The sequence below is a fragment of the Acomys russatus genome, chromosome 4 (genome assembly GCF_903995435.1).
Source record: "Acomys russatus chromosome 4, mAcoRus1.1, whole genome shotgun sequence".
NCBI lineage: Eukaryota > Metazoa > Chordata > Mammalia > Rodentia > Muridae > Acomys > Acomys russatus.
The window spans coordinates 38,896,269-38,924,081 of NC_067140.1; the positions used below are offsets into that span (position 1 = coordinate 38,896,269).

At 48.2% G+C, this 27,813-nt stretch overlaps 1 protein-coding gene across 1 annotated transcript in view; it reads right to left on the reverse strand.

Moving 5' to 3' along the window:
• Positions 1–1,340: 1,340 nt before the first annotated feature.
• The window catches only part of Prr5l (proline rich 5 like), a 57,415-nt gene continuing 30,942 nt past the window's right edge, over positions 1,341–27,813 (reverse strand). Inside the window, exons 5-8 of the mRNA XM_051144218.1 lie at positions 25,889–25,980; positions 19,741–19,881; positions 13,287–13,413; positions 1,341–1,804 (exon numbers count right to left, since the gene is read on the reverse strand). Coding sequence (XP_051000175.1) covers positions 1,404–1,804; positions 13,287–13,413; positions 19,741–19,881; positions 25,889–25,980 — 761 coding nt within the window. The 3' untranslated portion in view covers positions 1,341–1,403. The remainder of the gene's footprint in view (positions 1,805–13,286; positions 13,414–19,740; positions 19,882–25,888; positions 25,981–27,813) is intronic.

The following is a 27,813-nucleotide window of genomic DNA, read 5'->3' on the forward strand; positions in this document are numbered from 1 at the left end:
ACACTGAGCAGATGCTGAAAGGCCAGCACACATCATGAGCAGAGTCAGGAGAAACCTTCTATGTTATTCTGAGCATCTATTAGCAAAACCATAGAGAACGACGAAGAGGAAGCCAGGCACTCAAGGCACAAGGTTGCCCTACTCCAATCTGGAGGGAGCAGTAGCAAGGACTTAGCACAGTAACAAAGCTGCTGCCTCAAACAGCATCTTGAGACTGATGTGACAGGAATTCCAGACAATTTTGGGTACTTCAATAATCTCAAGGAGGTAAAAATCCCTCCAGATAAAATGTGTCCACATCCCCATCTCTTTCCTTCCACTATAAAGCAGAGATACATTCCAGTCACTACATTTCTCTGCTCAAGAGGCAGTCGCCTGACCCCTTCCCTAGAGGCCACAGGCCATTCCAGACACAGATCTGGCTCTTCCCGGGCTCTGAGGTATGTGAGTCCTGCCCACTACCAACCCATTTGTCCTGAGCTGTTCCATCACCTTTTGAAAGGGTCCACTTGTGCTAAGTCTGCAAACACACTCTGCTGGAAATGAACAGTGCAAGAGTCTATGTGCAAATATTTGCAAACAATTTTTTTGAACACTACACATTTTGTAAATTCAAGTGAAATCCAGACACAGACTAGGTCAGTTGCTGTCAGGCAGCCTCTCAAACACGCAACAGGAGAGTGGTCAGTTCCTGAAACTGGAGCGGGAGTAAGGCACCAGTGCCTGAGAAGGTTCATTTCTGGACTCTGGGAGGAAGCCTGAGAGGGACGTGCTGAGAGGCTTAATGCAAGACAGGCTACACCAGCCTGGTAGGTTCTCCTATGCTAACGCTCTTCATGTAGCTAGCACGTGACACCTGGATAGACATAAGGATGGACCCTCGCCTGCAGCCCACAAGTAAGACAATGCATTCCCAGTAACTCTGCAATTAAAGTGATGAGGCGACATCCCTCAGGTCCATATGTGGCATGGGCTACAGTTGACTTCCACGATATACAGAACCTCTACTACTCTTTCCACCCACTGGCTTCTGCCTCATAGAATATTAGGGGAACTGCAAAGGCTGGCACATCCCAGATGTCCATATGTAGTCAACCTTCTACTGTAGTGATGCCAGAGCACTATATACTAGGTGCATCAGCCAGTCCAATAGGATGGGGAAGGCCCGGAGATGAGGATCCAGGTGGATTAGGCAAGGCTGAAGTCAGGAGAACAGTGGTACAAGGAGCTGGTCACAGACACCAGAGTGGGCAGGTCTACCGGTGCTTGCCAAGGGCATGAAGACTTGCCTTGTGCCCTGAAGGAAATAAGGCAGTGTTGTTCAAAACAAGAGCCCCTTGGAAAGGCAAAGGGTGTCTCCATCCTGGTTCACAAAAGAGGGATGGGTCCCTGGAGGTGGCAGCTCAGCTGAGGGAAGCACAGTTCAGCTCTGAGTCCTCCTGGCTGCCACTTGCTACGTCTTCTAGTTCCAGCTCATCAGGGCTATCGGGGATGCTGGGCTCACTGGAGCACTGGCGGTGTGGTGGCGGGAAGCTGGGTGGCAGGAGCAGGTGCTTGTCCTCATCACCAGCCTCCTCCCCCAACCCTGAGTGCATCATGGTGGCCATAGCCAACAGCTGGATGTCCGAGTGAGCATTGGCCACCGTGTGCCGCCGAACACTGCCACACTTCTCCAAGTACGCCTCCCCTTCTTGTTCTGTTAGCGGGCTCAAGACCATCTCATTCAGTGGTCGACCAACTGTGGTCATCAAAGAGGCATAGTTCAGGACAGTCACCTTGGGCCGGACCCTGGAATGCCTCCTGGCTGCAAGAGAAAAAGCAGTGACAACTGTGATCAGGATGGTAAAAGACAGTGGCCAGAAGCTTCTCCTCAAAAAGAGGAAGAGGGAGGGGGTGGCTCAGCCTCCCAAAACAGCTTTAGGTGGGGTCGGGCTGCATGCATTGGAGAACAAGGCTATCTAAATGTCATGCAGCGTTACCTGTTTACAACAGATCCTGCATGTGGTCATCCACAACACCATAGAAATGCTCACTTAAAACCTTCCTGGAGGGAGTGAACATGCCACAACCCCCTCCCCCACCCCCACCCCCCTTTCCTGGTGCTGCCCGAGCCTCACTGAATTAGTCTTTAATTCAACCATCTTTGCCGACGATGTGTACATTAGCCAGGGCTTCAGCATCCTGCTCAGGAGGCGTGTCTGCAGTGTCGGGAGAACTGGGGGTTGCCTTACAAGCCTGAGGACCTGCATCTGATCACAGGACCAAGCTAAAAGGCCAGATGCAGTGGTGTGAGCTTGTAAATGCAGAGCTGGGGTGGTGGAGACACGCAGGTCCTTGGTACTAGGCCAGCCAGCCTGGCCCATTGGGCAAGTTCCAGGCCAGTGAGAGACCCTTGCTTAAAAATGAAAACAAAGCCAAGCGTGGTAGCACACGCCTTTAATCCCGGCACTCAGGGAGGCAGGGGCAGGTGGATTGCTGTGAGTTCGAGGCCAGGACAGCCAAGGCTACAAAGAGAACCTCTATCTCAAAAAACCAAACAAACCAAAAACAAACAAAACAACAACAAAAAAACAAAAACCAAAAAAAAACTCCCAAAGCCAAAAACCAGCCAGGGAGTGGGGAGATGGTTTAGTGGATAACACCTTTGCTGCAGTAGCGTGAGGAAAAGGGTTCGGATCCCCAGAACTCATGGGTATGGTAACTGCCCTGTAATCCCAGCACTCAGAAGGCAGAAACAGGCGATCCCTGGAGCAAGCTCCCTAGCTAGACTGACCTGTATCATCAATGGAGAGACCCTGTCTCCATGAAGAAAATGAAGGGCACTCAAGAAGCCTCCCAGTGTCAGCACTACACTACAGAAACTGCTGAAGCCTCAATATGCGTGAGGCTTTGTGCTACAAGCTTGGTGTCCCAGCTACTCAGGAGGCTGAGACAGCAGGACCTCAAACTAAAGGTCTGCCTGGGCTACAGAGCAAATCAAAGCTAGCCTGAGCAAGTGAGACTATCTCACAGTAAATAGTATAGAGAAAGCTGGTAGTGTATATAGCTCAATGGTAGAACACTTACCTGCATGTGCGATGACCTAGGTTAAAATCTCATAACCACAAAAGTTAAAAAAAAAAAAGTTTGGCCCGCATTCTGGACTCTTGCTGGAAGCTGAGCCTAAATCATAGCATCTCGAGGTTGTAAGTGTCTACTACCAAGAGGAGGAAACTGAGCATCTGAGAAGCAGACATTTACCCGAGCTCACATAGAACACAGTCAGACTGGGACTCAGAGGAGTTCTCTGTCACTCTAGACTTGGCTTTCCTAGCTGCCCATACAAAGCCCACCCCAAAAATGCCATAAACAAAGAACCTTGAGGAAGGGCAAGCAGGTAGCAGTGTCCACCAGTGGGAAAAGAGTATCTGGGACAATCGGGAAACTGGCCAAGGATGTACACTGGAGAGGAGCCTTCAGGGCGGTAAGGTCCTGAAGAGAATGAAGGAGGGTAACACTCTGAATGGTGGCAACAGCCTGAGCAAGTTGCTGGATGAGCCCTAGGGTCACAGCACTGCAGGAGCTCAAATGAAGCTGCGCCCATCCAGGTGGGCAAGTGTGCCCTCACAGGTCCTGTGGGGCCAGATGGGAGTGTCAGTGACAGGGGATAGGCTGTGCTTCAGGAGAGGGCCCTAGCAGGAGGTGGAGCCTGGGTAACTGCCAGAGAAACAAGCAAGAAAAGTCAAGGAGGGTGCAGACACATGAACAAAGGGAAGGCCAGTATCGGAGTAAAGAAAAGAAGTGGTCCACAACAGGCAGGATTGCAGTGGTGAAGATGAAGATGACAAGGGGCTGGGGACCCCAGTTACTAAGACTACAGAACTCATGGGGGTGGAGGAGCAGGACTCGAGGTGATTTGAGACAGCACCCTCTGAACTCAGGTGGTAAAAGGACCACCTCATTCCGAGGGTGCTCACCAGGAGGCTGGTGGGTCTCCTGAACAGGGAATGAGGTATGGAATGCAAACGGACGATAATAAGAAATAATTTATGCACAGTACTTTGTCCCCTCACAGGCACATCTTTAGAATGCTCTCACGTTATAACAATGACTACTTCTACAACCAAAGCACCGGAAGACTTCATAGCAGCAAGGACCCAGCTGAGGAACCATCCTCCAAACGAGGCCACTAGGAACAACTCATTTCTCACACTACTTTTCCAACCAAGCACTGGGAACTGGCTGTGAGGAAACCTGCGATCTGACCAGCAGAAGCTGGGCCCAATAGCTTCAGAGGACATGTCCTAGAAGCCAGTCTCTGTTGCTGAGGCAAAACACTCATCTGCAAGGTGGAGTGTGTGCAGAGACAGAGCCGGAGAAAAGAGAAGAACTTTCCTGACCTGTGAACATCCCCACCCCTGCAACCCCACACCCAGGAGGTGAGGGAGATCCTCCAGTAGGGGAAGACAGGATGGGCCTGGGGAGGACACAGGAGAAGTGGGGGGAATGCAGACTCGGTTTGTGTAGCTGAGACACATTGTATCTCCGGCTGAAGGATTTCATGGGCCTCAACCTGCTGGGATGAGCCCAGGAGAGGTGTCTTTGAGGGTTTCCTGGAGATCATCCATTTCTTATTGCAGCCAAGCCCTTGAAGTATTCTACAGGCAGTGAATTAACAAAAGGCCACTTGGGCTGTGTTTTAGTCAGCATCTCAACAGAGCGAGATTGGGACAGCTGAGCAAGCGTGTGCTTAGAACCACGCCTGTCCTAGCCTTCAGCAAACACTTGTAGAGCTACACTATGCAAAACACCACACTAACCGCTGAAAAGAAGAGAGGCATGGCTTTGAAAGAGGGTAGGAGCCCGGAGAAGTTCACACACACGTGTATGTGAGAAGGGTGGAGGAGCCCAGCTGCAGCTCTGTGCTGGGTGCCCAACAACGGCTGAGTACCGTGCCCCAAAGGAAATGCTTCACCAACACAACCTCCTCCTGATGTTTTAGAGGAAATGAACATGAAGTCCACAGTCACAATTACTTATGAGCCAAGGCTCAAGTCTGGGGCCCACAGCAGACCTCCTGCTTTTAGAGTAGCGGTAAAGGCTCATTAAACAAAGACTTCCAGGCAAGAGGAGAACACCTCTGTTCTGCTGGGAGACCCAATATTTCAGTTGGAATATTTCAGGGGCTATGACTTGGCACAGGCCTATCCTTAGGAAAGCAGGGTCAACTTTAAGCTATGCTTAAGAGATAGGCAGAATTATTATTCCTTTAATGAGATACTGTACTTTTCCTTCCCAGAAGCCCCACCCCAACACACTGCCTGAAGTTTAGCTGGGTCTGCCTACTTTTCTGTCTGTTTATTTTGTCTTTTCCACTTCTTTGAAATGCTGGCTAAAACACAAGTATGCTTTACCTGACACTACAGGTTTTCTGTTTTCTTACTCTTTCACAAATGCCCAGATCCCTGCCTATGTGGCTTCTTGCTGCCATGTGACATACCTCCATCCTAGTAACCCAAGCCGTATGTTCACCGCCAACATCCCATTTTTTTTCTCCTCCAGGCAGCTGTTAAGATTTACAGCTTGCCTGCCCTGGGGCCTTTTCTTTTTTAAAATTTTTACCTTCTTTAAAATTTCATACACTGTCCAACCCCTTTCCCTAATTCAAGCCAGATCCACTTACCTTCCTAACCCCGCCCCCAACTTTGAGTCTTTTGTTTTGCCTCATTTTGTTTTTTTTTTGGTTTTTTGAGACAGGGTTTCTCTGTATAGCCCTGGATGTCCTGGAACACACTTTGTAGACCAGGCTGGCTTCTAACTCACAGAGACCCGCCTGCCTCTGCCTCCAGAGTACTAGCATTAAAGGCATGCGCCACCACACCTTCCTGAATTCTTTTTTTCCTCCCTAATAGGAGTTTTTCATTTCAACTCCAATAAAATTGTCCTTCAACTTCCTCTTAAAATTATTTTAGTAATGAGACTAAGAGCCCTTAAGAGGGTATTCTGGTTTCTCTGATATCAATGTGACAAATGTCAGAGCAGAGGTCCCAAGAGTATCTTAGAAATGTGTGTGCGTGCGTGTGTGTGTGTGTGTGTGTGTGTATGTGTGTGTGTGTGTGTGTGTGTGTGTGTGTGTGTGTGTGTGTGTGTGTGTATGTATATGGGCATGCATTTGGAGGCCAAGAAGGTGCCATTTGTATTTCTCTCAGCCACTTCTGCACTGAATTCTTTTGAGACTGGCTCTCACCCTGAACCTGAGCCTCATCAATTCAGCTAAACTAACTGGCTAACAAGCTCAGGAATCCAGTTTCTGGGGTGGAAGGTATACCACCACACCCAGCTTCTTAACATGGATTCTAGGGGACTAGACTTGAGTTCTTATCCCTTCATGGCAAACACTTTACTGACTAAAGCACCTCCATAACCCCAAGAGAGAGGTCTTGAAGAGAGCGCATTTCAGACAGCCATGCTATTCAAGACACAGAAACATCTCTAGGGTCTTAGTACAAAGAAGAATGTATCCCCAAGCCTTGTACATTCCAAGGGGAGGCCAGGCAAATCACACAGCATGACCAGGATTTGGCTCAAGGGGAAGATCAGTAGGTAACCCTCACACCTGGAGGAAGAAGGGGACAAGCCGCTCCTAAGAGGCCGATAATACAACATGACACAGCATTGCTAACCTTGGCCCTCTGTGCAGTTTCTTCCTCTGCTGTCTCCCAGCAGAAGACCAGGGCTGGTCCCAAGTAGCTCCCAGAAGGCAGGTAACTAACACCAGACCACACAGCTGAGCCCTGACCCCTGTGGTCACCAAGGCCCCACTTTATTCACGCTGCCTCCTCTCTTGCCTGGCAGTGACTCGCAGGAGAGGCCTACAGCTAGTGCTCCCTTCTACAGTCTTGAAGAATGTTTTGATGCCCAACTTGCTTCTGTCAGAGCCAAGGCCACCCGAGCCTCCTGGTTTGCCAAGTTTCCTGACAGACAGCGCTTCTCCCTCTCTTCTTTGCACCAGGGATAGATAGCAGGATGTCCCCCGTCCCCCCCCCCCCCCCCGAGGAAAGGGAATGGAGTCTCCCACTGAGGACTCACTGAGATTGTCTTCCTAGGAACTAACACCTGAGACCTACAGTCTGGGCTTTCCTTGCTATGGAGCAGTCTTGCTGGGAGGTGCTGGTCTGTCACCTCAGCTGACCCCCACTCTCAGGCCACCTACCCTTCCTCCTTCACTTTCAGGAGATAGGGCCAGCAGAGCCTTTATTCCTTCCTCACAGGCCCCCAACTGAGACCTGCTTTCATCCCCATGGAAGCCAGCAGTGGCAGTTCCTTTTAAACTCCTAGAGAGGCAAAGCCTGGAGGGGAGGGAGTGGTTCCGGGTAGGTTCCCAGAATGCCTCTGCCTACCAAAGCCACTGTCAGTTCTTCCTCTACTTCCACACCTGAAAGACACAGAAACCCTGTGTTGTGCAGACAAGGTGGCATCCAGCCACAGGGCAGGCTCTACAGAAGGGCCCAAGGATAGAAAGGAGCAAGGTTGTGGAGGAGGAATGCAGCCTCCCGAATGTTTGCTGCAGAGGAGGCAACCTGAGAGACTCAGGAAATCCCAAGGAGCTCAGGAATTTGGGTTTCTTGAAAGGTAATACTTGGGCCTGGCCTCGGCAAGGTCTGCGTTTTTTGTTGTTGTTGCTTTTCCTTTAGTTTCACCGTTGCCCTTCTCGCCTGGTCCTTCCTTTGTCATCGTAATTAAAGGAAAAAAAGAAAAAAAAATGAGACTTTGGAGGGAAGGGCTTGCACACATGCGCACACACACACTCCATTTGGTGCCTTGGATAGGTTCACTCATCTATTGCTCTAAAGCAACAGTCTAGGTCCTGGTCCCAGGCCACATCCAGCAAGACACTGGCCAGCATCTTTGTAGTCAAGGATGCAGGGCACATGACAGGGATACAGTGTAAGTTTACATGTTTCTGGTCTACAAAGCTGAGGAACTTTCTCAGGCACCCCAAGAGTAACAATAGCACCACCCTCTTAGGGCCATGCACACCTGCCAAAAGCCTGGAGTGTGCAGCATGACCAATGGCTGAGTCGCTTTTCAGATGATGCCCCATTTGCCCTGACAATCTCACGCTGCTCTCTCAGGGGAGCCACAGCACGGTCCTGCCTCAGATAGAAAGATCTCTCATAACTCGAATGTGACTCTTAAATTTTTTCATTGTCCACTCAAAAAATTGTCCATGTGAGGGTAAAAAAAAATGTGTGTATAAGTGTGTCCATGTGTGGGTATGTGCACCCTAGTGCACCTACTCACAGAGGCCAGAAGTATTGTAATCTCTGTGGAGCTGGAGTTACAGGGACTTGTGGTAGGTTCTAGAAACTGACTTTAGATCTTCTACAAGAGCAATATGCGCTTTTAACTTTTTAAGCCACATCTCCAGCACCTCAATTACTGTCTTAACACTCCTCTGCCCTAGACTGAGAAAAATGCTACTTTCATGTCAATGGTGGTCATGGCCTGAAAAGGTTAAGGCAAGTCACCTCAGCTTTTAACATGCATAGGTCTGGAATGAAATCTCTGGCCCGGGACACCTCTTGGACTAAGGAAGCGAAGAGCAGGACTGCCTATGCCGCTATTCCTTAATGAGCTCATATCCTCACTGCTGACGGTGTGGGGAAGAGGGATGGTGGACTGTCGAGGGCAGCTGCAGAAGCTCTTAGCTTTAGGATCCTAACTCAAAGAGCCCAGTGACTTTAGCCCTTGTGAGGAATGGCCATCCTGCCCCACAGCCCGCCCAGCACAGTGCCGAGAATTTGGCCCATTGCCAGTGCTGTTTCGTTCCACTGGTGACTGCACCTCTGAAGCTCCATGCTGTGGTGCTCCCATGACTCTCAAAGTCTTCCCAATGGTCCTTCCGGACTGGCCAGTCTCCCTTCCTCTTGTTTACTCCGCCAACTCCTGCTCATCCTACATTTCCCAAAACAGACATCACTTCCTCCAGGGAGCCTTTCTGTGCCCTGTGCTTCCCCCTCAGAGCACCTGTGTAATTTCACCCCTCACTGGACTGTGGGCAGTGGTGTTTGCTCACAGCTGCAGCAGTTCACACGATGCCTGGCAGAGTCTGAAAACACATCTGGTGAGTTGCTATTCAATTCGATTCAATTCAATAATTTTGAGAATTGCTCAAAAGAGAAAAATGCCTTTCAAGACAACCTTTCAAAAACAAGGACTGGGCTGCCAGAATGGCTCCATAGGTGAAGGTGCCTGTCACCAAGCCTGTCAACCTGAGTCTGAACCCCAGAACCAACATGATGGAAGGAAAAATGGCCTCCCACAAGCTGTTCTCTGGCCTCCATACTTGGGTTGTAGCATGTGTGGATGGACATGTGTGTGGATGGACATGTGTGTAGATACACGCACATGCATCCACACACATAAATAAACATAATTTAAATGAAAAGCACAGTCCTTGATATAAGAATAAAGTCTCAGTCCTTGCCTTATTTGACAAAAACTGTGTCAAGAAGAGATAACTCCTCTTAGAGTTCTCAAATCTACTCTGACAGGGATTCTCTGTGTAGCCCTGGCTGTCCTGGAACTCACTCTGTGGACCAGGCTGGCCTTGAACTCAGAAGAGGTCTGCCTCCTTCTGCCTCCAGAGTGCTGGGATCAAGGGTGTGCGCCACCACTGCCCAGCATATATCTACTCTTGTTCCAGGCCTGGGAGACCAGAATATGCCTCCTCAAAGCATGAAGTGGGAACCAAAGAGATGGATTAGCAGTTAAGAGCACCGGCTGTACCCTAGCACAGTGCCACACACCTGGAATCCCAGTACTCTGGGAGGCAGAGACAGGCAGATCTCTGTGAGTGAGTTCGAGGCTAGCCTGGTCTACAAAGCTAGTCCAGGACAGCCAGGACTACACAGAAAAGCCCTGTTTCAAAAAACCAAAACAAAACAAAACAAAACAAAAACAAAAACAAAAAAAACCCCCCAAAAAAAAGAAAGAAAGAAAGAAAAAAGAGCACTGATTGGCTGCTCTTCTATCAAACCTATATTCAATTCCCAGCAGTACATCTCAGCGCAAAACCACCTGTAACTCCAGTTCCAAAGGAATTAATGTCTTTTTCTGGCCTCTTCCGGCACTAAACACACAAGAGCACACATACAGGCAAAACACCCATACACATAAAACAGTAAAATAATTTTTAAAGCACAAAGGATTAGTGAACTAGAGGCAATGAAGAAGCTGGTTTAAACTGGAGAACCAGAAGTTCAAGGTCTACTTCAGCGACATAATAAGGCTGAGGCCAGCTTGAGCTACATGAGCCCCTGTCTCAAAATTACTGCTCTTTACTAAAGACTTTACATAAACAGGAATTCAAAGCCAACCATTTGAAAACTACTTGTTCCCTGGATGTCTCCCCTTTATGTGCGAACATATTTCAATACACTTGTTTGTTTTATTCATTAATCTGCTACAGGGATCTGTTCCAACTAAGAGCTTATCGGGGTTGAAGAAAAGGTATTTTTCTTCCCCTGTCTTCGCATCAGCCCTGACTACAGTGGCGTTCTTGGCAGAAGCCAGCTACCCTGCTGGCATCCTGACATCTCCCTGGGTCCCTATCCCTTAAATGACATGAGCCCAGGCAGATAAAAGAAAGGTGGGATCCATGGAGACTGCAGCATGACAGCATCCAGCTCCATGGAGACCACAGCACTATAGCATCCAGCTTATGGCAGAGGGCTGGAGGCTGTCTTCCTTCAATAGCTCTCAGATCCTGTGTGAAGGGAGTGAGGAAGAGATCAAGATTGAGGCTGTGAGCAGACCCAGGAGTCACCTGACTGCATCCAGCCTCCTCCAATCTGTGGCTGCCGTGGTAATGCGTGATACTAGTATCTCCGGAGAAACCAGAACCAGAGCCAGGGAAACTACTCTCTTCTACAGAGAGGCACAGGAGAGGAAGCAAGTTCTCTGGAACCTGCTCCTCACCCCCTTGGCTTGGAGCTCAGCTGCAACTCCATCACAGAAGGAAGAGGACAGAGGATGAAGAGGTTCCAATCTAGGTGATGTTTCCTGCCCTGCGCTTTTCTGTGGGTGCCTGCTGCCCTGGCTTGGGAGTACAACCGCCTGCATGGGTCTAGCAAGCACTGTATTGCTGTATTACTACATGGCTGTATGTCTGGTACCAGTGCAGACGCTGAAGACAGAAATAAGCAAGTGAGCGTTTGCCTGGTAATAGCTTTCCAATCTCATGAGAAAGGAGTGAAGAAGAGATCAGAGATTCGGTGCTTACATCTCAGGCAGTAACTGAAGAATCTTTGTCACAACAAGCCTTTCACAAGGCTGTTTCCATTAGACAGTGGCTTTGTTAGGAACCATTCTACAGTGTATCATACTAAGTCACCAGATGTTTCTCCTGAAACCATCCAGACTGTGCTCTCACTGGGCGAAGAAACAGGTCTGATTCATTTCTAGATTGTTCCCAGAGAGTAAGACAGTGCCTGGTACTGCAGTAGCTTTACAACCACCAAAAGAGGAGGCCCCAGTGGGACTTACTCCCAAATCCAGGAACTCCATCCCTCGCAGTGAAAGACCTTGCAATACCTACAGAAATAGTGTGGGAACACTAGATGAAAGATCTGACTGTAAAAATGACATGGTGGCTTTACATGGTGAGCTGCTGTCAAGGGGAAAAAATACCATGGGTGGGTTTCCACCCATGTGAGTGAAGGGTGTTATACTGGCTACTTTCATGTCAACTTGACACAAGCTAAAGTCATCTGAGAGGAGGGAGCCTCGATTAAGAAAATATCTCCACAGGAGAACCAGCCCCACCACTCATCTGCCAACAGGTGGAGTAGGTATGGGGTGATGCCCTTCCTGCTCTCATCCCTCACCACCTGCAGTAGTTGGGAGAGCTGGGCCCAAGGTCGTGAGATCAAGAGAGCGGGCCCTGCACCTTGCCTGGGCAACAGAGTGGAGCTGGCACTGATGGCGAAGGCACAGATGAGCCAGCCCTGAAGGTGTGAAAGGGGGCGAGCTGGCCCAGCTCCTTGCCAGCCGAAGCACTTGGGAGAGTGGGCCCCACACCTCAACTGGGCAGCACAGGGGAGCTGGCTCTGGAGGTTTAGACACAGGTGGGCCAGCCTAGGGGCATGAGAGCAGGACAGTTGACCCTGCATGATGGTAGAACTGGATGGCCCAGCCAAAGCAGTGCTGGAAAGCGTACCCTGGTGATGTGGATCAGGGAGAGCTAGTGGGCTGACTAGCTCAGCAACTACCCAGGCCCAGATACAGGGCTTTTAGTTGGCCCACTCCCAAATCTACATCATCTGTGAACTGTTGGGGTACGGGAAAGGGCCAGTCCTACTGATCCAAAGCTGCAGGATCTCCATGACACAGGGGATCAGCAGGATAACTAGGAGTCCCGATGAAAATCCAATATTGATAGTATCAGAGAAACCAGAGACCTCAAACCAGACCAATGACTCATCCCAATGAGCATTTGCAAATGGAGATGTGTGCACAGAGAGACATACTGTGGGACACAGTGTGACACACTACAGCTTCCATGATATTTGCTATGCTTTGTTTTGTTTATTTATTTATTTTTTTGTGCATTTTTATTTTGGGGGAGGTTGCAAGGGTGGAAGTCAAATGTGAGAGGATGGAATACCTCCATAAGATCTGGCTGTGGGCAAGTCTGTATGGAATTTTCTTAATTAGCGATGATGGGGGAGGGCCCAGCTCATTATGGGTGGTTTCAACTCTGGGATAATGGCCCTGGGTTCTATAAGAAAGGAGGCTGAGAGAGCCATGGGTAGCAGGCCAGTAAGCAGCACCTCTCTATGGTCTCTGCATCGGCTCCTGTCTCCAGGTTCCTTCCCTCACTGCTTTTGATGATGACTTAATGGAACTATGAGTGAAACTGTTTCCTCCCCAAGTTGCTTTTGGTCACCGTGTTTCATGATGGCAATAGTAAGTCCCACTAAGACAAATGTAATAAGAAAAATACAGTTTCTGATAGTAAATACAAAAAAATAAAATTAATGTCTAGGCATAAGAGAAAGAATAAAGCCATTGATCAAAGGCGTGAGACAGTTTCCACTACAGGAGCTGGGATCAGTCTCTGAGGAAGATTGATAGAGGGGCAGGTCGCTGCCACACAGTCTAGGAGCATCTGTAACTAGCAAACCAAGACTTGCACTGGCCTTCACTGGAACAAGGTGCTGGAGAGACGATTGCTGCTTGGTGCCAAGCAATAAATATCAATATCCCCAAGGCTCTGGACATTAGAGCTAAGTGCTTCTTACCCAGTGAGTACATGGGGCCTGAGCAGCTGCGGTCCCCGCTGATGCCAAGGAAGGGAGACACCACTTGCTTCACGAGCTCCTCCAGTTGCAAATAGCCCTCACTTGGGCCTGTGGGTTCATGAACACTCTACAAATAAACAGCCAAGAGAAATAAAAGTCGGTGAAAAGTGTCACACCAGTGGGTGTTTGTCAATGCCTGCCAATGACTCTCCTCTATGTACAAGGCAGAGTGTGGCCCAAGTCAGCCTCCTTGTGGTTAGAATGAAAGCAACAGGCCAGAAGCACCAAGTCAATGGATGAGAATGAGAAAGGACAGGACAAGGAGATGAGGTAATAGACGGGAGGGAAATGCGAGAGTTGGAGCTGGGTGCTTCTCCCAGGACAGTGTAGCACAGTCCTATCTCTCTCTAAAGGTGAGGGGGCAGCAAGGCTCAGAAACTATCCCACCCACAAAACAGTGGTGAGCCCACCCACAGCACATAGGCACTTCACAAAAGCACTGCATGGGAAATAACAAAAAGGCTCCCCCAACCACCAAGGACAGGTCCCCCTTCCAATGACCAGAAATAAACACCAGGAGGTGCCAACAAATGACAAAAACAAAGAACAACACACACATACAGGGCTGGAACCCAAGCTATCTGGCTCTGGGCCCATGTGACTATTAATTGTTACCAAGTTAGGAAACAGAGCAAAAGCACAGAAAAGTCCAGAACAAGAGAAAGGAAGGGCAGCTCTAGGCCTAGTTTCAGCAGGCCACACAGCAGGAGTCCTCAAACCAAGGCCTGGGTAAAAGCCAACCAAAATAAACAGCCAAAAGTGGAAAGGAGCTGGTAGAAACCTGCTTTCTAGAAAACCAGCAGGCTCCTTGTGAACTATTTCTCATTGGAAGGGGTGCAAAAGTGTGCCCTCTTGTTAGAGGGGTGGCAAAGACCCAAAGACCACCTGGAAAGGGACAAGGGCCTGATAGGGGAAGAAGCAAGACTCTGGTGGTTTCTGTGCTAAGCCAGCAAGATGATCACCTCAAATTCTCAAAATAGATCCTGAATGGTTTTCCTTAAAAAGCTATCGCTCACCAGGGAGGGCCCCAGAGTTGTCTGTGGAGTGCAGTAGGTGGGGCCAGCTCCTGCAGATTGGGGACATGTGGCTGAGATGTGGTTCCCAACAAAATGTGCTCTTTTTTTGGTCCTTCTCAGCTACACCAAAGAGATCCCAATCCCTGGGTGTTGGGTGGCTTAAGGAAACGAGAGACCTGAGCAGAGGCTGCAGAATGTATGCGAGTTTGCAGTCTGGAACTGAAAAGGGAAGGGAAGAGAGACAGATGCAGAGAAAGTGACTATCCACCAGGATGAACTTGACTGTGGCACTGGAACCAGGCGCGGTGATTCCCCATGCCCTCTGTTCCTGCTCCACTCTCCCTGAGCTCAAGCATTAGAATGCTTAGTGCTGGAAAGGAAAAGGAAAAGAAAACAGGCTGCTTGACTTACAAATACACAGGGAGGCCCGCCCAAATGGGGGTACTCAAGGCAATAGGAAGAAAAAGGGGCAGGAATCAAACCACACCTAAGGGCAGAGCCATAAAAATTACTTTTATTAGGTGTCAAAGCCCAGGAAACATTTTTCTTCTTTTATTTCTTTCCTTGATAGTTCTCATCAGCACCTTCTCTAGCCTTTCCCCCAAAAGAGCCAAGACGGGGAACAGAAGAGGCAAAAGGAAGGAGGAAAATGGGTGACAATACAGCTGGCAGCTGGGTAGCTCTTGCAGGGACATGGCCCTTGAGGACTGCCTCAGCCTTCTGTCTCACTGCTATACCATTCAGCATAACCCAGCCGGTAAATAACAACTTCTCATGGCCCAGTGTAAAATGAAGATGCCGAGGCCTGCATTCAAAAAGTATTAAGAATGTTGAGCAGGAAACAAGAGACTATGGAACTAGGCACAGGGCCCTCCAAGGACAATGTCACACACCTTGTCTCTTGGACAGGACCCTGGACTCACTGCAGGCCTCCCTCATCCTCTGGGTGGGAGCCCTTGAGAAAAGGATCTCTCTAGCATAGTAGGAGGTGCCCTTGTATCTTCCAAGAAGGGAGGAGTCGGCTGGAAAAGAGAGAGCTGACGTCTGAGAAAGGCTCTGCTTCCTTTGAATCATTTAGGGAATCATCCAGAGTCATTTAGGGAACATCAGACCGAGGTTGCATGTCCCTGTGGGTAGTAAGGGCCTAGGAAAGAACAGACAATCCACCGTGCTTTCTCAGCAGCAGGAGTGGCCCCAGGATGATTCCCTGAGCAGTCTATTCAGGATCCCCAAGCTGCTGGCCCTTGGGCCTTAGAAGTAGATTTGGTTGTACTAGTCTGCATTCTCACCAGCAATGAAGGAGTGTTCCTCTCTCTCCACATCCTCGCCAGCATGTGGTGTCACTTGAGTTTTTGATCTTAGCAATTCTGATGGGTGTAAGATGGAATCTCAGAGTTGTTTTGATTTGCATTTCCCTAATCATTAAGGATGTTGAACATTTCTTTAAGTGTTTCTCGGCCATTTGATATTCCTCTCTTGAGACTTCTCTGTTTAGTTTTGAGCCCCATTTCTCAATTGGGTTACTTGGTTTGGTGATGTTTAATTTCTTGAGTTCTTTATATGTTTTGGATATTAGACCTTTGTCAAATGTAGGGTTGGTGAAGATCTTTTCCCAGTCTGTAGTCTGTCACTTTGTTCTGTTGACAGGGTCCCCTGCTTTACAGAAGCTTGCCAGCCTCATGAGGTCCCATTTATTAATTGTTGACCTTAAGGCCTGGGCTGTTGGTGTTCTGTTCAGGAAGTTGTCTCCTGTGCCAATGTGTTCCAGGCTCTTCCCCACTTTTTCTTCTAACTGATTTAGTGTCTCTGGTTTTATGTTGAGATCTTTATTCCACTTGGACTTGAGTTTGGAAATCACTCTGGCGCTATCTCAGAAAACTGGGAATAAGGCTTCCTCAAGACGCAGCTATTCCACTCCTTGGAATATACCCAGAAGATGTTCCAGCACACAACAAGAAAATTTGCTCAACCATGTTCATAGCAGCCTTATTCATAATAGCCAGAACATGGAAACAGCCTAAGTGTCCCTCAGTAGAAGAATGGATAAAAAAAAAAACTGTGGTACATTTACACTGTGGAATACTACTCAGCTATTAAAAACAAGGAATTCCCGAGATTTGTGGACAAATGGCTTGAACTAGAAATGATCATAATGAGTGAGTTCACCCAGAAGCAGAAAGTCAAATGGTATATACTCACTTATATCTGGACACTAGCCCAAGGGGCATGTCCCATGAAGTCTTCGCTTACCATAAAAGTGGGACAGAGTGGAAGACTTCCTATTGGGACTCTAGGTGAGAGGAGCAAGGGAGAATGGGGAAATAGAAGGACCCAGAGGGTCCTAAAAACCTACAAGTAGAACATTATGATGGGCAGATCTGGGCACAGAGGTCTTGCTCAAACTATGGCACCAGCCAAGGACAATACATGCAGTAAACTTCGAAACCCCTACCCAGATCTAGCCAATGGACAGGAAATTCTCCACAGTTGAGTGAAGAGTGGGGACTGACTTTCACACGAACGCTGGTGCCCCATATTTGACCACGTCTCCTGGATGGGGAGGCCTGGTGGCACTCAGAGGAAAGATAACACACTACCAAGAAGAGATTTGATACCCTATGAGCATATACAGGGGGAGGAGGTCCCTCTCAGTCATAGGGGAGAGTAGTAAGGGGAAAATAGGAGGGAGGGAAGGAGGAATGGGAAGATGCAAGGGATGGGATAACAATTTAGATGTAATATGAAAAATTAATAAAATATGTTTTTAAAAAAGTAGATTTGGACTGAGGCAAGACCTATACCACTTGCTGTCACCCTCCCTACTTTAGCTCTGCATCTCCCAAGGGAAAAAGGGACTAAGGAGACCTCCCGTAGGATGATCTGAAGGAAAAGTTTCCAAGTGCCCTTCCCTGGAGTGTAACCACCTCAGAAGTTCTATGGGTGTTTCTAATACCAACAGGGAGGCAAAAAGGAAGGCTAGGAGGGGGGACAGAGAGAGCAAAAGATGAGGAATGACTGACTGGTCCAGCTCACGTAGGTCAGTTTGTTAGTCAGCTACCTTCTCTGACTCTCCATCACACTGAAAAACAAAGAGACCCAAAGCAGGGACTGTTTCATTGACCAATTTTTCAGAACCGCAACAAAGCCACAGAGCTTCTCTGGCTGTATTTCATGCCTCTCAAGGAAGAAGCCATCATGAGACTCAGGCCAGGGGCCTGGGGGGAGTCTCACTAAGTGGCTCCATCAGTTTCTGAACCACACTCAACAAACACCTACTTTTATGATCAAGACTGCGCTGGATGCTGAGGGCGCATGTATGAGAATGAAGCTGAAGGTTTGCTTTGACTGTTCCAGACAAGGGTTTAGAGAGGGAAAGCAAGCACCAAGACCCCAGCCCTGTGGGGACCAGGAAGGCTACAGCACCAGGTAAGTCAGGTTCTAATATCTGATGGAGAGGTGGAGGGCCTGTCGGTCCACTTGAACAGATCTCCTAAGGCCAGCCGGAGAGAGCTGCAGGTGCAGTGGGGCTGGGTAAACAGGCCAGGCCAGAGTAGATTGAAGTTCTTCTGGTGCATCATCAGGGGTGATCACATGTGTTGTTGGGTTGTTCTTCACAGGACCCAGAACCTCAAAAAGCTTTCCTTATAGAAACAGGCCCTCTGGCTTCAGCTTCAGTTGGGAAGAGTCCTCCAAAGGCAGCCATAACCACAAATGAAAGGGATGTGTGGTGGTTAATCTTAACTGTTGCCATGGAAACACCTCTTGAGGAGCACCTCTGTGAGGGCTTATCTAGATTAGGGTAGCCAGTACAGCACCAACAGGCAGCCCCCTGCACTTGCTGATACAGATACAAGATATAGCGTGGCCAGCTGCCTCATCTTCCTGTTGCCCTGCCTTCTCTGTGGTGAGGACTGTAAGCTTAAAAAAAAAACTTCCTCTTTTAATCTGTTTTTATCAGGTATTTTGTCACAGCTAAAGGGGAAGTAACTAATGCTGGATGCCTCCCCTGAAGTGTTGTAAATGAAAACAGAAAGTGGAACCCAGCTTCCTAACCTCACTCGCAGAATTCTCAGGGGCTCCCTCGCTACACTCCATTATTTGGGAGCTAAGCTGCAGATACTTTTAACATGCCCATCCTTCTCTTCTACCAAAAGGATGTAGATGGATACCCACCCTCAACTCTACCAGGTATCAAGAACCCGATGGAGGTTGGAACCTGAGAACTGCACATCCACCCACAGGAAAGGGCTCCCCAGGGCATGTTGTTCCCACCTGGACCCACTCAAGGTCATGGCTGAGTGGGCGAAGGGGATCTCCAACATGTGCCAACCAGATCCCTTATACACAGGAAGGAGAAGGATGCTCACAGTTGGGCATCCTAGACTCATTCAACCTCTTACCAGCTGAGAAATTTCACTCAAGTGCATAAGCGTCCTGCTTTTGTTTCCTCATCTGGAGCACGGGAGTAACAACAACGCTGACCTCACAACATGGTTATTTGGATTGTTTAGGAACACAGCACATTTACAGTCCTTGTGCCTGCACCTGGCAAACAGCCAGAGCCGGAGGAGTGTTAGCTCATCTTCCTGTTGCTGATTTAGGATTGGGATGAGAAGACAGCACGGAGCCATCTGGGTAGTGTCTCGCTGGAAACAAACACCATGGTATGTCATATCTAATCTGGTCCAAATAATTCCACAAATAGAGAAACACCAACTCCAAGAGCAGCCAGCTGAGGCCACGGAGAGAAATAAGGAAGAACAGTGCAGAGACCAACAAGTGACCAGAGCTGGGGGCTCTGAGACCTGACATGGCCTTGCTTTGTCATGAAGCCCATCCAGGAGTTCTGGGTGTGCCTTGGCTTAACAATGGCAGATCTTCTGTCATCATTTGCACTCCTTGGCTCCCTGGCATAGTTGAAGATGTCTACCCCTCACTAGCTGGCATCACAATGAATGCCTGCTTTTGTGCTCAAGTCTCTGGGCTCGGTGCTGAGGGTGCAAGCCTGAGAAGAAAGTTTAGGATCTATCTTGGCTGTACCAGACAAGAGTGTTCAGAGCAGAGGGAATGTGAGCACCCAAATCCCACCCTCACAGGGACTGAGAAAGCCACGGCACCCAGTAAATCAGGTCCCAGGTGTTTTATTTTGTTTTGTTTTCTCCCTTTACTCCAGTTCCAGGCCTGAGTACAGCAATAGGGACTTGACAGTTGCACAGCAACTACACATGAGCCAGTGAGCCAAGAAACACAGACAAACAAGCAGAAGAATGCACAGCTTAGCTACATTGCTCGGTTGTTCGAGTTCCTCCCCACCTCCATCATGGCAGGATTCGTTCACTGCTCGCTGGCATGAGGGGCAAGCCTCCCCCAGTGCTTACCTGCAGAATGAGCAGCATTTGTATAACAGATGAGGGCAACTTGGACTGCGCCAACAGTAGCAAGTCACCCAGCTTCACCTTCAGCAGGACCAGGTCCCGGAAGCCCAGCAGGGAGATCTGTCGGATGGTCAGCTCCTGTCCCTGAGGAGAAAGACAGGTGGAAAGAGAAGAGGTGAGTGCTTGCTGGGTCCCCACCAGCCTCAGGTAGTTCAAGGCAAGTGTTCACAGTGTCCTCAGGATAGACCGGGACAGGCGTGTGCAAGGCCTGTGGGCTGTCTCAGAAGAAAACCCAGCTCTTGTGTCCTCTGGCACTAAGACAAGGTGTGACTCAACATGCTTAAAGATCCCAAAGGCAATACAAGACACATACAATAGGGGCCATGCTGTCAGGAGATTGCAGTGGCTGAGGAAGTAGCGAGAGGAAGATGACAGAAAGAGACAGAAAAAGTTACTGCTGTCCTTCCCCCCCCCCCCCCCCCCCCCCCCCGTGAAGCGCTCATCACGTCAGGCAACATCAGACCTTATGTGGTTACATAAGAGGTTAGGTTCTTACTTCATCACAAGTAACTGAAGATGAAAAATAGTAAGGAGTGTGTAGAACAGGAGCAAGGAGAGGGAGAGTGACTATTTTGGCTGTTGAGGTAGTAGGCAGGAGATAAGGATGCCAAGAGTCATAAGGGTTTGAATTTGCTAGGCTATGGATGCTAGGCAGGACCCGAAGCTGTAAATAAAAAAAAGATGTAAATAGTGCGTGTAGTCTTGAGAAATTCTGCTGTGGGTTCTGTGTGTCCTTCCCATCTGCTGGAACTCTGGGATTTGGAGGGGCGGTTTTACATGTTTGAAGATTTATTTGCACGTATGTGGTGTGGAGGGAAGGGGGATAAACTTGACCAGCCACTCACTACCCTGACTAAATATGCCTCCTCCCTGTGCCTATGATGGTGTTTCAAGAGCCAGCAGACAGGGCAAAGCAGTTGCTCTCCAACATGGGTGGGCACCCTCCAATCAGTTGAGAGCTCTTCAGAGCTCCCACCATGCTGTCTGTCTGTGGGGGAGGAGCCTGGACTCTGCTCAGAGGCCCGGCCAAGCCGTTCTGTCTGTCCATCATATTAATGATCTTCCTACCCTGTAATCCTCCATGCTGCCCTCAGAGGACACATCTGAAGCCTTGCAATTTATACCTCATAGTGGGTTGGTTTTTTTTTTTACATTTTACATTTTTCTTTCCATAAGCATTAAAATGATTACAAATTACAAAGGAAAGGTACTTTTGCTTGGTCTTTTTAGATCTCGGGCAGTACATATGTGTAGAAATAAGTCATGCCTTAGCTCAAGCTGGACTAAAGAAGGATTTCTGTCTGGTAGATAAAAAGCCAGAATTCCTTAGAAACTTATAAAACAAGTTTCCACCCATAAAAAGAAGTCATTTCCCTTGCTTTTGGCAGAAGGGACATACAGCTTTCCACTAACATGTACATGTGGTTGCCTATCCAAGCCCATGCTGGTCTCCATACTCCGGATCCCTACTCACAAGTAGTTGTGGTAGATCTCAAGGCCCCTCACACTACCCTCCTGGCCCTTCTGCTAGCCCCCAGGCTGTTCCCGATCCCTTTACAATGGCAATCTCCCTCTGTACTATTCTCTTTCTCGATGTTCTCCCCACTTCCCTAACCCTGGCCATGTCCAATCTGCGTCTTTTTCTCTTGGCTCTGCACTCTTCCAGAGGCCTCTATGGATGTTCGCTCTCTCTCTCTCTCTCTCTCTCTCTCTCTCTCTCTCTCTCTCTCTCTCTCTCTCTCTCTCTCTCTCTCTCTGTCTCTTGTCCACAATAAAAACCTTCCCCATAATCATGGAGCGGCCGTCCCAGTGGTGTCTTCACTGTGCCCCACACATACAGTCTCATTCTTTCACTACCTAAAATGTTGGAAGGCTGGTATTGCTCATGTTTGATAGCTGGATGGCTAGGGATGCAACACCCAGTACTAGCCCTCACTACTCTGTTTAGGCCAGGCTACTTGGTAATACCAATCAAGATGTTCTTCTTGTAGGTTTCTAGGAGCCTCTGGGTCCTTCTGTTTCCTCATCTCCTATATTTCTCTTACCTAGAGTCCCAGTAGGATGTCCTCACATCTATCCCAATCTCCTGGTAAGTGAAGGCTTTCATGGGACATGCCTTTTGGGCTAGTGCCTAATTATAAGTGAGTATATACCATGTGAGTCTTTCTGCCTCTGGGTGAACTCACTCAGTATGATCATTTCTAGTTCCATCCATTTGTCCACAAATTTCAGGATTTTCTTATTTTTACTAGCTGTGTAGTATTCCATAGTGTAAATGTACCACAGTTTCTTTATTCATTCTTCAACTGAGGGACATTTAGGCTGTTTCCGGGTTCTGGCTATTATGAATAAGGCTGCTATGAACATGGTTGATCACATGTCCTTGTTGTGTGATGGAGCATTTTCTGGGATATATTCCAAGGAGTCAGAATGGCTAAGATCAAAAATTCAAGTGACACCACGTGCTGGCAAGGATATGGAGAGAGAGGAACACTCCTTCATTGCTGATGGGAATGCAAACTTGTACAACCACTTTGGAAATTTATCTGGTGCTTTCTCAGAAAACTGGGAATAAGCTTTCCTCAAGACCCAGCTATTCTACTCCTTAGAATATACCCAGAGAATTCTCCACCACACAACAAGGATTTCACTTTTAAATCACTAGGTAATAGATGTTTCTAGGTATAATTCAACAGTTAGGAGAGGGTTAGGGCAATTAGAAACTACCTTCTGTAGCTTTCTTGATATCCACACTAGAAACCACTCTTCCAAGGCTTGTAGTTATCCTCTGGATTTTCTATCAAGCTCCTACCTCTATAAAATTACACACAGAGCCTTCAACCCCACATGGAGACCGCACTCTTCATGCCTTTATTTAGCTTCGTGTAATTTAGACATCTATGCATATCAGCACACCTTGCTTCTCCCCTGCCCCACACTACTTTAAGGACACTTAGTATTCCAATCTGTGAATATACTCCAAATGACTTTTCTTTAATTAAAAATTGCCTTTTATACTACAACAATGCTTTTATAAACATGTTCATTCATGATTCTATGGACAGTTTTGTTAGTGTATCCAGATCGTTACCACTCTTTTGGAGGGGAAAAAACTTAAACTATCAATACCTTTCTTTGAAGGGGGATGGCGAAGCTGGGCGGTGGTGGCGCACATCTTTAATCCCAGCACTTGGGAGGCAGAGGCAAGCAGATCGCTGTGAGTTCAAGGCCAGCCTGGTCTACAAAGCAAGTCCAGGACAGCCAAGACTACACAGAGAAACCCTGTCTCGAAAAACCAAAAAATAAAATAAAATAAAGGGGGATGGGGAGATGGCTCGTTAAAGTGAGGGCTAACCAAGCATGAAGACCTGAGTTTGAGCCTAAGAACCCACATTTTAAAAAAAGATATCTATCTATCTATCTATCTATCTATCTATCTATCTATCTATCTATCTATTATGTATATGAGGATGCTGTCTTCATGTACATCAGAAGAGGGCACCAGATGATAATACAGATGGTTGTGAACCACCATGTGGGTGTAGGAATTGAACTCAGGACCTCTGGAAGAGCAGCCACTGCTCTTAACCATTGAGCCATCTCTCCAGCCCAAGAACCCACATTTTAAAAAGCAGATGCAGTCTGTAATCTCAGTGCTTGATAGGTAGAGCCAAGCAGATTCCTAGGGCTTCCTGGTCAGTTAGTTTAGTCAATTCAGTGAGCTAACAGGTTTAGTAAAACCCTGTCTCAAAAATATGCAGTCAAGATGGGCACCTGATACTGACCTCTGGCCTCTACATATATTCTCATACATATAAACATACACAAAGACACACATGCATGTGTGCTCACACACACACACATATTATGGATACTGCCATGTTGGCCTCTCAAAAGAATGTGCTGACCCACACTCCCGGTGAGTATCGGAGAGCACATCTTTTTCATACAATGGAGGGATGACTGTTTAAATGAGCGAACATGGTGGAGATTCAAGAGCAACCCACTCTAAACCCATCTGCTCAGAAAAAGAAAAAATCACATCCAAACAATTAAGACAACCTCTCTGGCTGAACCTCCAAATCCACCTGCTTTGCCACTCCATCCCTTCCCACCCCAGTGCCTTTCTAGAATGTTCCCAGCAGGGCCTCTTTACATAAGTATCTGCAGTCACTACCTGGTAGGCAGGGTGGCCACTTAGTCGCTAGGGGTGAGAAAAGTGAAGTGAGCAATACCGGGTATTGCCAGATCTTACCACTTTTAAAGAGAATCAAAACAGAACCATCCTTAGGTCTATATGACCTTGTTCCCACCTGGCTCTAAGCCCCTCAGTGCCCATCCTGATCCATGCTCCGCATTCTACAGCCATCACCATGCCCTGGCAGTTACTGTACAAATGAGCATGATCTGCACATCACCTTCTCCAGGTTAAACAGATCAAACACAATATGCTGGCTGAGTTCTGGTTTCATATGCACATGTGTCAGGATGCATTGTAATTTATATAAAATTCGAAATGAAGGCAACCCTTAGTGTGCTTATTCACAACATCAGTGAATCCTACCCTGGGGTCTGTCGTCTTTCTGAGGACCTGCTGCTTGCTAAGGGGTAACAACTGCAAGAGAGAGGGTATCTGTGGGTGCAGATGCTGCAGGGTCTGGTTCAGCTTGAGGATTGTGAGAGGAATGGCCTAGAGCTGGGCTTCTATATGCACTGTGTTACAGGAGATGTGAGAGGCAAGTCTGCAAAGGGAAGTGACATCACTAAGCAAAACTTTAAATGTTGGCTATGGAGTGCAAGCAATCCCATATTCCTTTAAAGCACCATAAGTGCAAACAATCTCCTGGGGCCTTCGCTGTGGAATGAGGAAATTCCAACCACTGCTGGTGGCTCTGTTTCCAGTCTGCTTATTACACTTACACTTCAAGAAAGCCAGAGGAGGCAAAAGTCTTCACCCCGGGGGGAGGAGAGGAATGTGAGCAAGCTGCAGGTATGTGAGAGCAATTTGGGAGAGGAATAGCTCACCAATTACGCTAGACTGCCTGGCCTGCAAGGTTCAGAGATCTGCCTGCCTTCCCCCAAGCACTGGTGTTACAGATGTGCTGCCGCCCCAACCTCTGAATGGGTGATGAGGATCTAAACTCAGCACCTCATGCTTGCTACAGCAAACTCTTTAGTGTTGAAGAGGCTCCCCTAAACCCCACGTTCTAGAAAGACAGTTATTATTGTTACCACTTTAAAGTGTATGCATACGTTAGCATCTCTGTGTGGGTTTGTAACACATGATGAGTGCAGAGGCCCATGGTGCCTGGAATCCCCTGGACTCTGAGTCCCCTGCAACTGGAGTTACCCGCAGTTGTGAGCCACCCAGCACAGGTGTTGGGAATCGCAACCTAGGGCCTCTCCAAGAACAGTACAAACTCTTAACCGCTGTGCTATCTCTGCAGCCCTAAATCCCAAGCCTATGTTTTGCAGGGGCTTATGTGCACCAAGTTAAACACCACTGACAGCCCATGCTCTAGAGCTCCAGCCTGCTCATTCCACCCCCCCAGCCGGCACTGTTACATCATGCTGCTCTCTGGGTGAGAGTCCATCACAGAGAGCAAGGAACATTGTCTTTCCCCACGACTTCCGGACAACAGCAACTTGCTTAAAATGTACTTCAAGGGGTCCAGCAGGAGGGAGAAGAAGGAGGGAGCAGCAGAGAGTAAAGGGGTGAATATGGTGAAAGCGCACTAGACACACACGTTATGCCGTCCTAATGAATCAAGACCTTCTGATCATTGTGCACTAAGAAAGCATTTTAAAATTGCATTTTAAAGAGAATGCCAGTGGAAAGGACAGGTCGAGTAAGAAAGAAAGAGAGGGAAAAAGAAAACCCACCTCTCTCTCTCCCTGCTCCTGTGTGTGTGTGTAACTCTCTTCTTCACTTGAAGTTAGGGGCTATATATAGACCCAGAGAGTCCTCAGAAGACCTCTGGAGCCCTTTCTGAGTGAGGTGCCCCACTTCCAGACTGACCCCCTCTTAGCGAGAGGCCTGATCACCCAGGTCAGTGGAGGAGACAGGCTTTTACATCCCAGTGACACTGACCTGAACTGGATAAAATATCGCCTGCAGCGTGGGGAGAGTCTCGGTGAAGAAGTGGTCCCACACTTCTGCCAGAACCTCAATGCGACTGTCATCTGCACACGGGAGAGAAGGAAGAAAACATGTCATTACTTATAGGACAGCTCCTCCTCAAATATAAAGTCACACTCACTAGGGACCTTGTAGCCATAAGCTACTAATGCCCAGGGATCATGGCCAAGTGCTACAGGGTCTTTGTCCCTGGCTAAAGCCTTCTGAAGATGCCTCTTAGGATACACACAGCAACTGAAATTCAACATAACTACTGAGACCCTGAAAGTAAGTTCAGGAACAGCATTCGCAGGGGGTGAAGGCATGTCTAAGCCACAAAGTATGACACCAACCAGTGTAGCATCAGATGGTACTAAAGTTGGATATGACCTGTCCTCGAGTTGTCACATGGTGTAGGCTCAGGCCCCAGTGTGGAGGGGGCAGAGAGTGGGGCTGCGCACTTGTAATCCCAGTACTTGGGAGGTAGAAGCCAAATGGTCCTAAGTTCAGGGCCAGCCTGGGCTATGCAGGGTGAGTTTGAGGCTAGCCTGTGCTCTGTAGCAAGACCCTATCTCACAAAAACAAGAGAGCAAAAAAAAACTGGCAGAATAAAATCTTTAAGAGGTGTGGCCTCTTGGAACGGGTCAGGCTGCAAAGCAAGGTTTTAAAACATGAGCTCATCTCTGGCTTCCTCGCTGGCTTCTTGGTTCCTCATGTGATCTCTTCCACACTTGCCTACCACCACAATGTCACCCACCATGAGGCTCCTACCAGAGAACGCACCGAAGGGTTCAAGCCTCCAAATCAGTGAGCCCAAGCCCATTTCTTATTGATAAAGTGATCTTGGGTACCCCATTATAACAAATTTCAACTGGGAAGACACAATCGGAAACGCGCAAATGTGCTTTTCTGCCCCAAACTCAGAGAAGGGAGAAGATTTAAGGCCACATGATAAGCGTTATCCAGGAGTATTTATAGCTTTTTCCGACACTGCTAAACTAGTGATCAGTATGATGTGCATAGGCCCTTTAGCCCCTCAGAGACACCAAGTAACTAGACCAATGACGCACAGCTAACAGGCAAACTTGGAGTCCCTGGCCCCAGCCATGTTCTTTACCGGCTTGCTTGCACAGTTATATGCTGTTCTGTTTGCAGTTATGCACTGCTCCATTGGCACAGTTGTTACACACCGCTCTGCTTGCACAGCTGCACACAGTGCTGTTTGCACAGTTAACCATATACTCCGCTTGTAGTTACACACTTCTCTGCACAGCTGTTATATACAGCTGCCTGCAGTTATATACTCTGGCCTGATTCTGGGCTTGAGCTGTCAGGTGAGAAGTAGAAACGAGATCTACAGTATCATCTTCACCCACTGTTGCTATGTAGCTTGGAGACACCTCCTCACTGTGCCTGCTCATACTGGCACCAGGAAACCAAAGGCCACCCACAGGGTTAAGTACACAGGTCACCTCATGTCACTGAAAGGATGGGAGAGGAGAGAGCCTGGTGAGGTGGCAGCTGCTTAATGACCTAGATGTCAGAGCTGATGGGCTACTGTATGCTCATCATGAGCAGAGAAACTGGGTCAGCCAAGACAAGACACCAAGAGACGTGTCTGGCAAAACACCATTAGTTCCATGGAACGAATCTTAAGAGATTCATTTAGCATCTTCTGACTATTAATTTAATGGCCAATAAAAGCAGTAGCTGGGGGAAAAGCACAGAACAAGGGCACAGCTAGTAGCTAACAGCTTCTAGAAGGTCAGGGTGGGTGCAAACCTGTGTCATCCCCTGCTTTCCCTGGCAAAGCAATAATCAAACATTGCTGGAATTGTCCTCCACTAGAACTTAAGTCTGGGATGGGCTTGTCCCTCTTACACTTTATGTGCACGGCA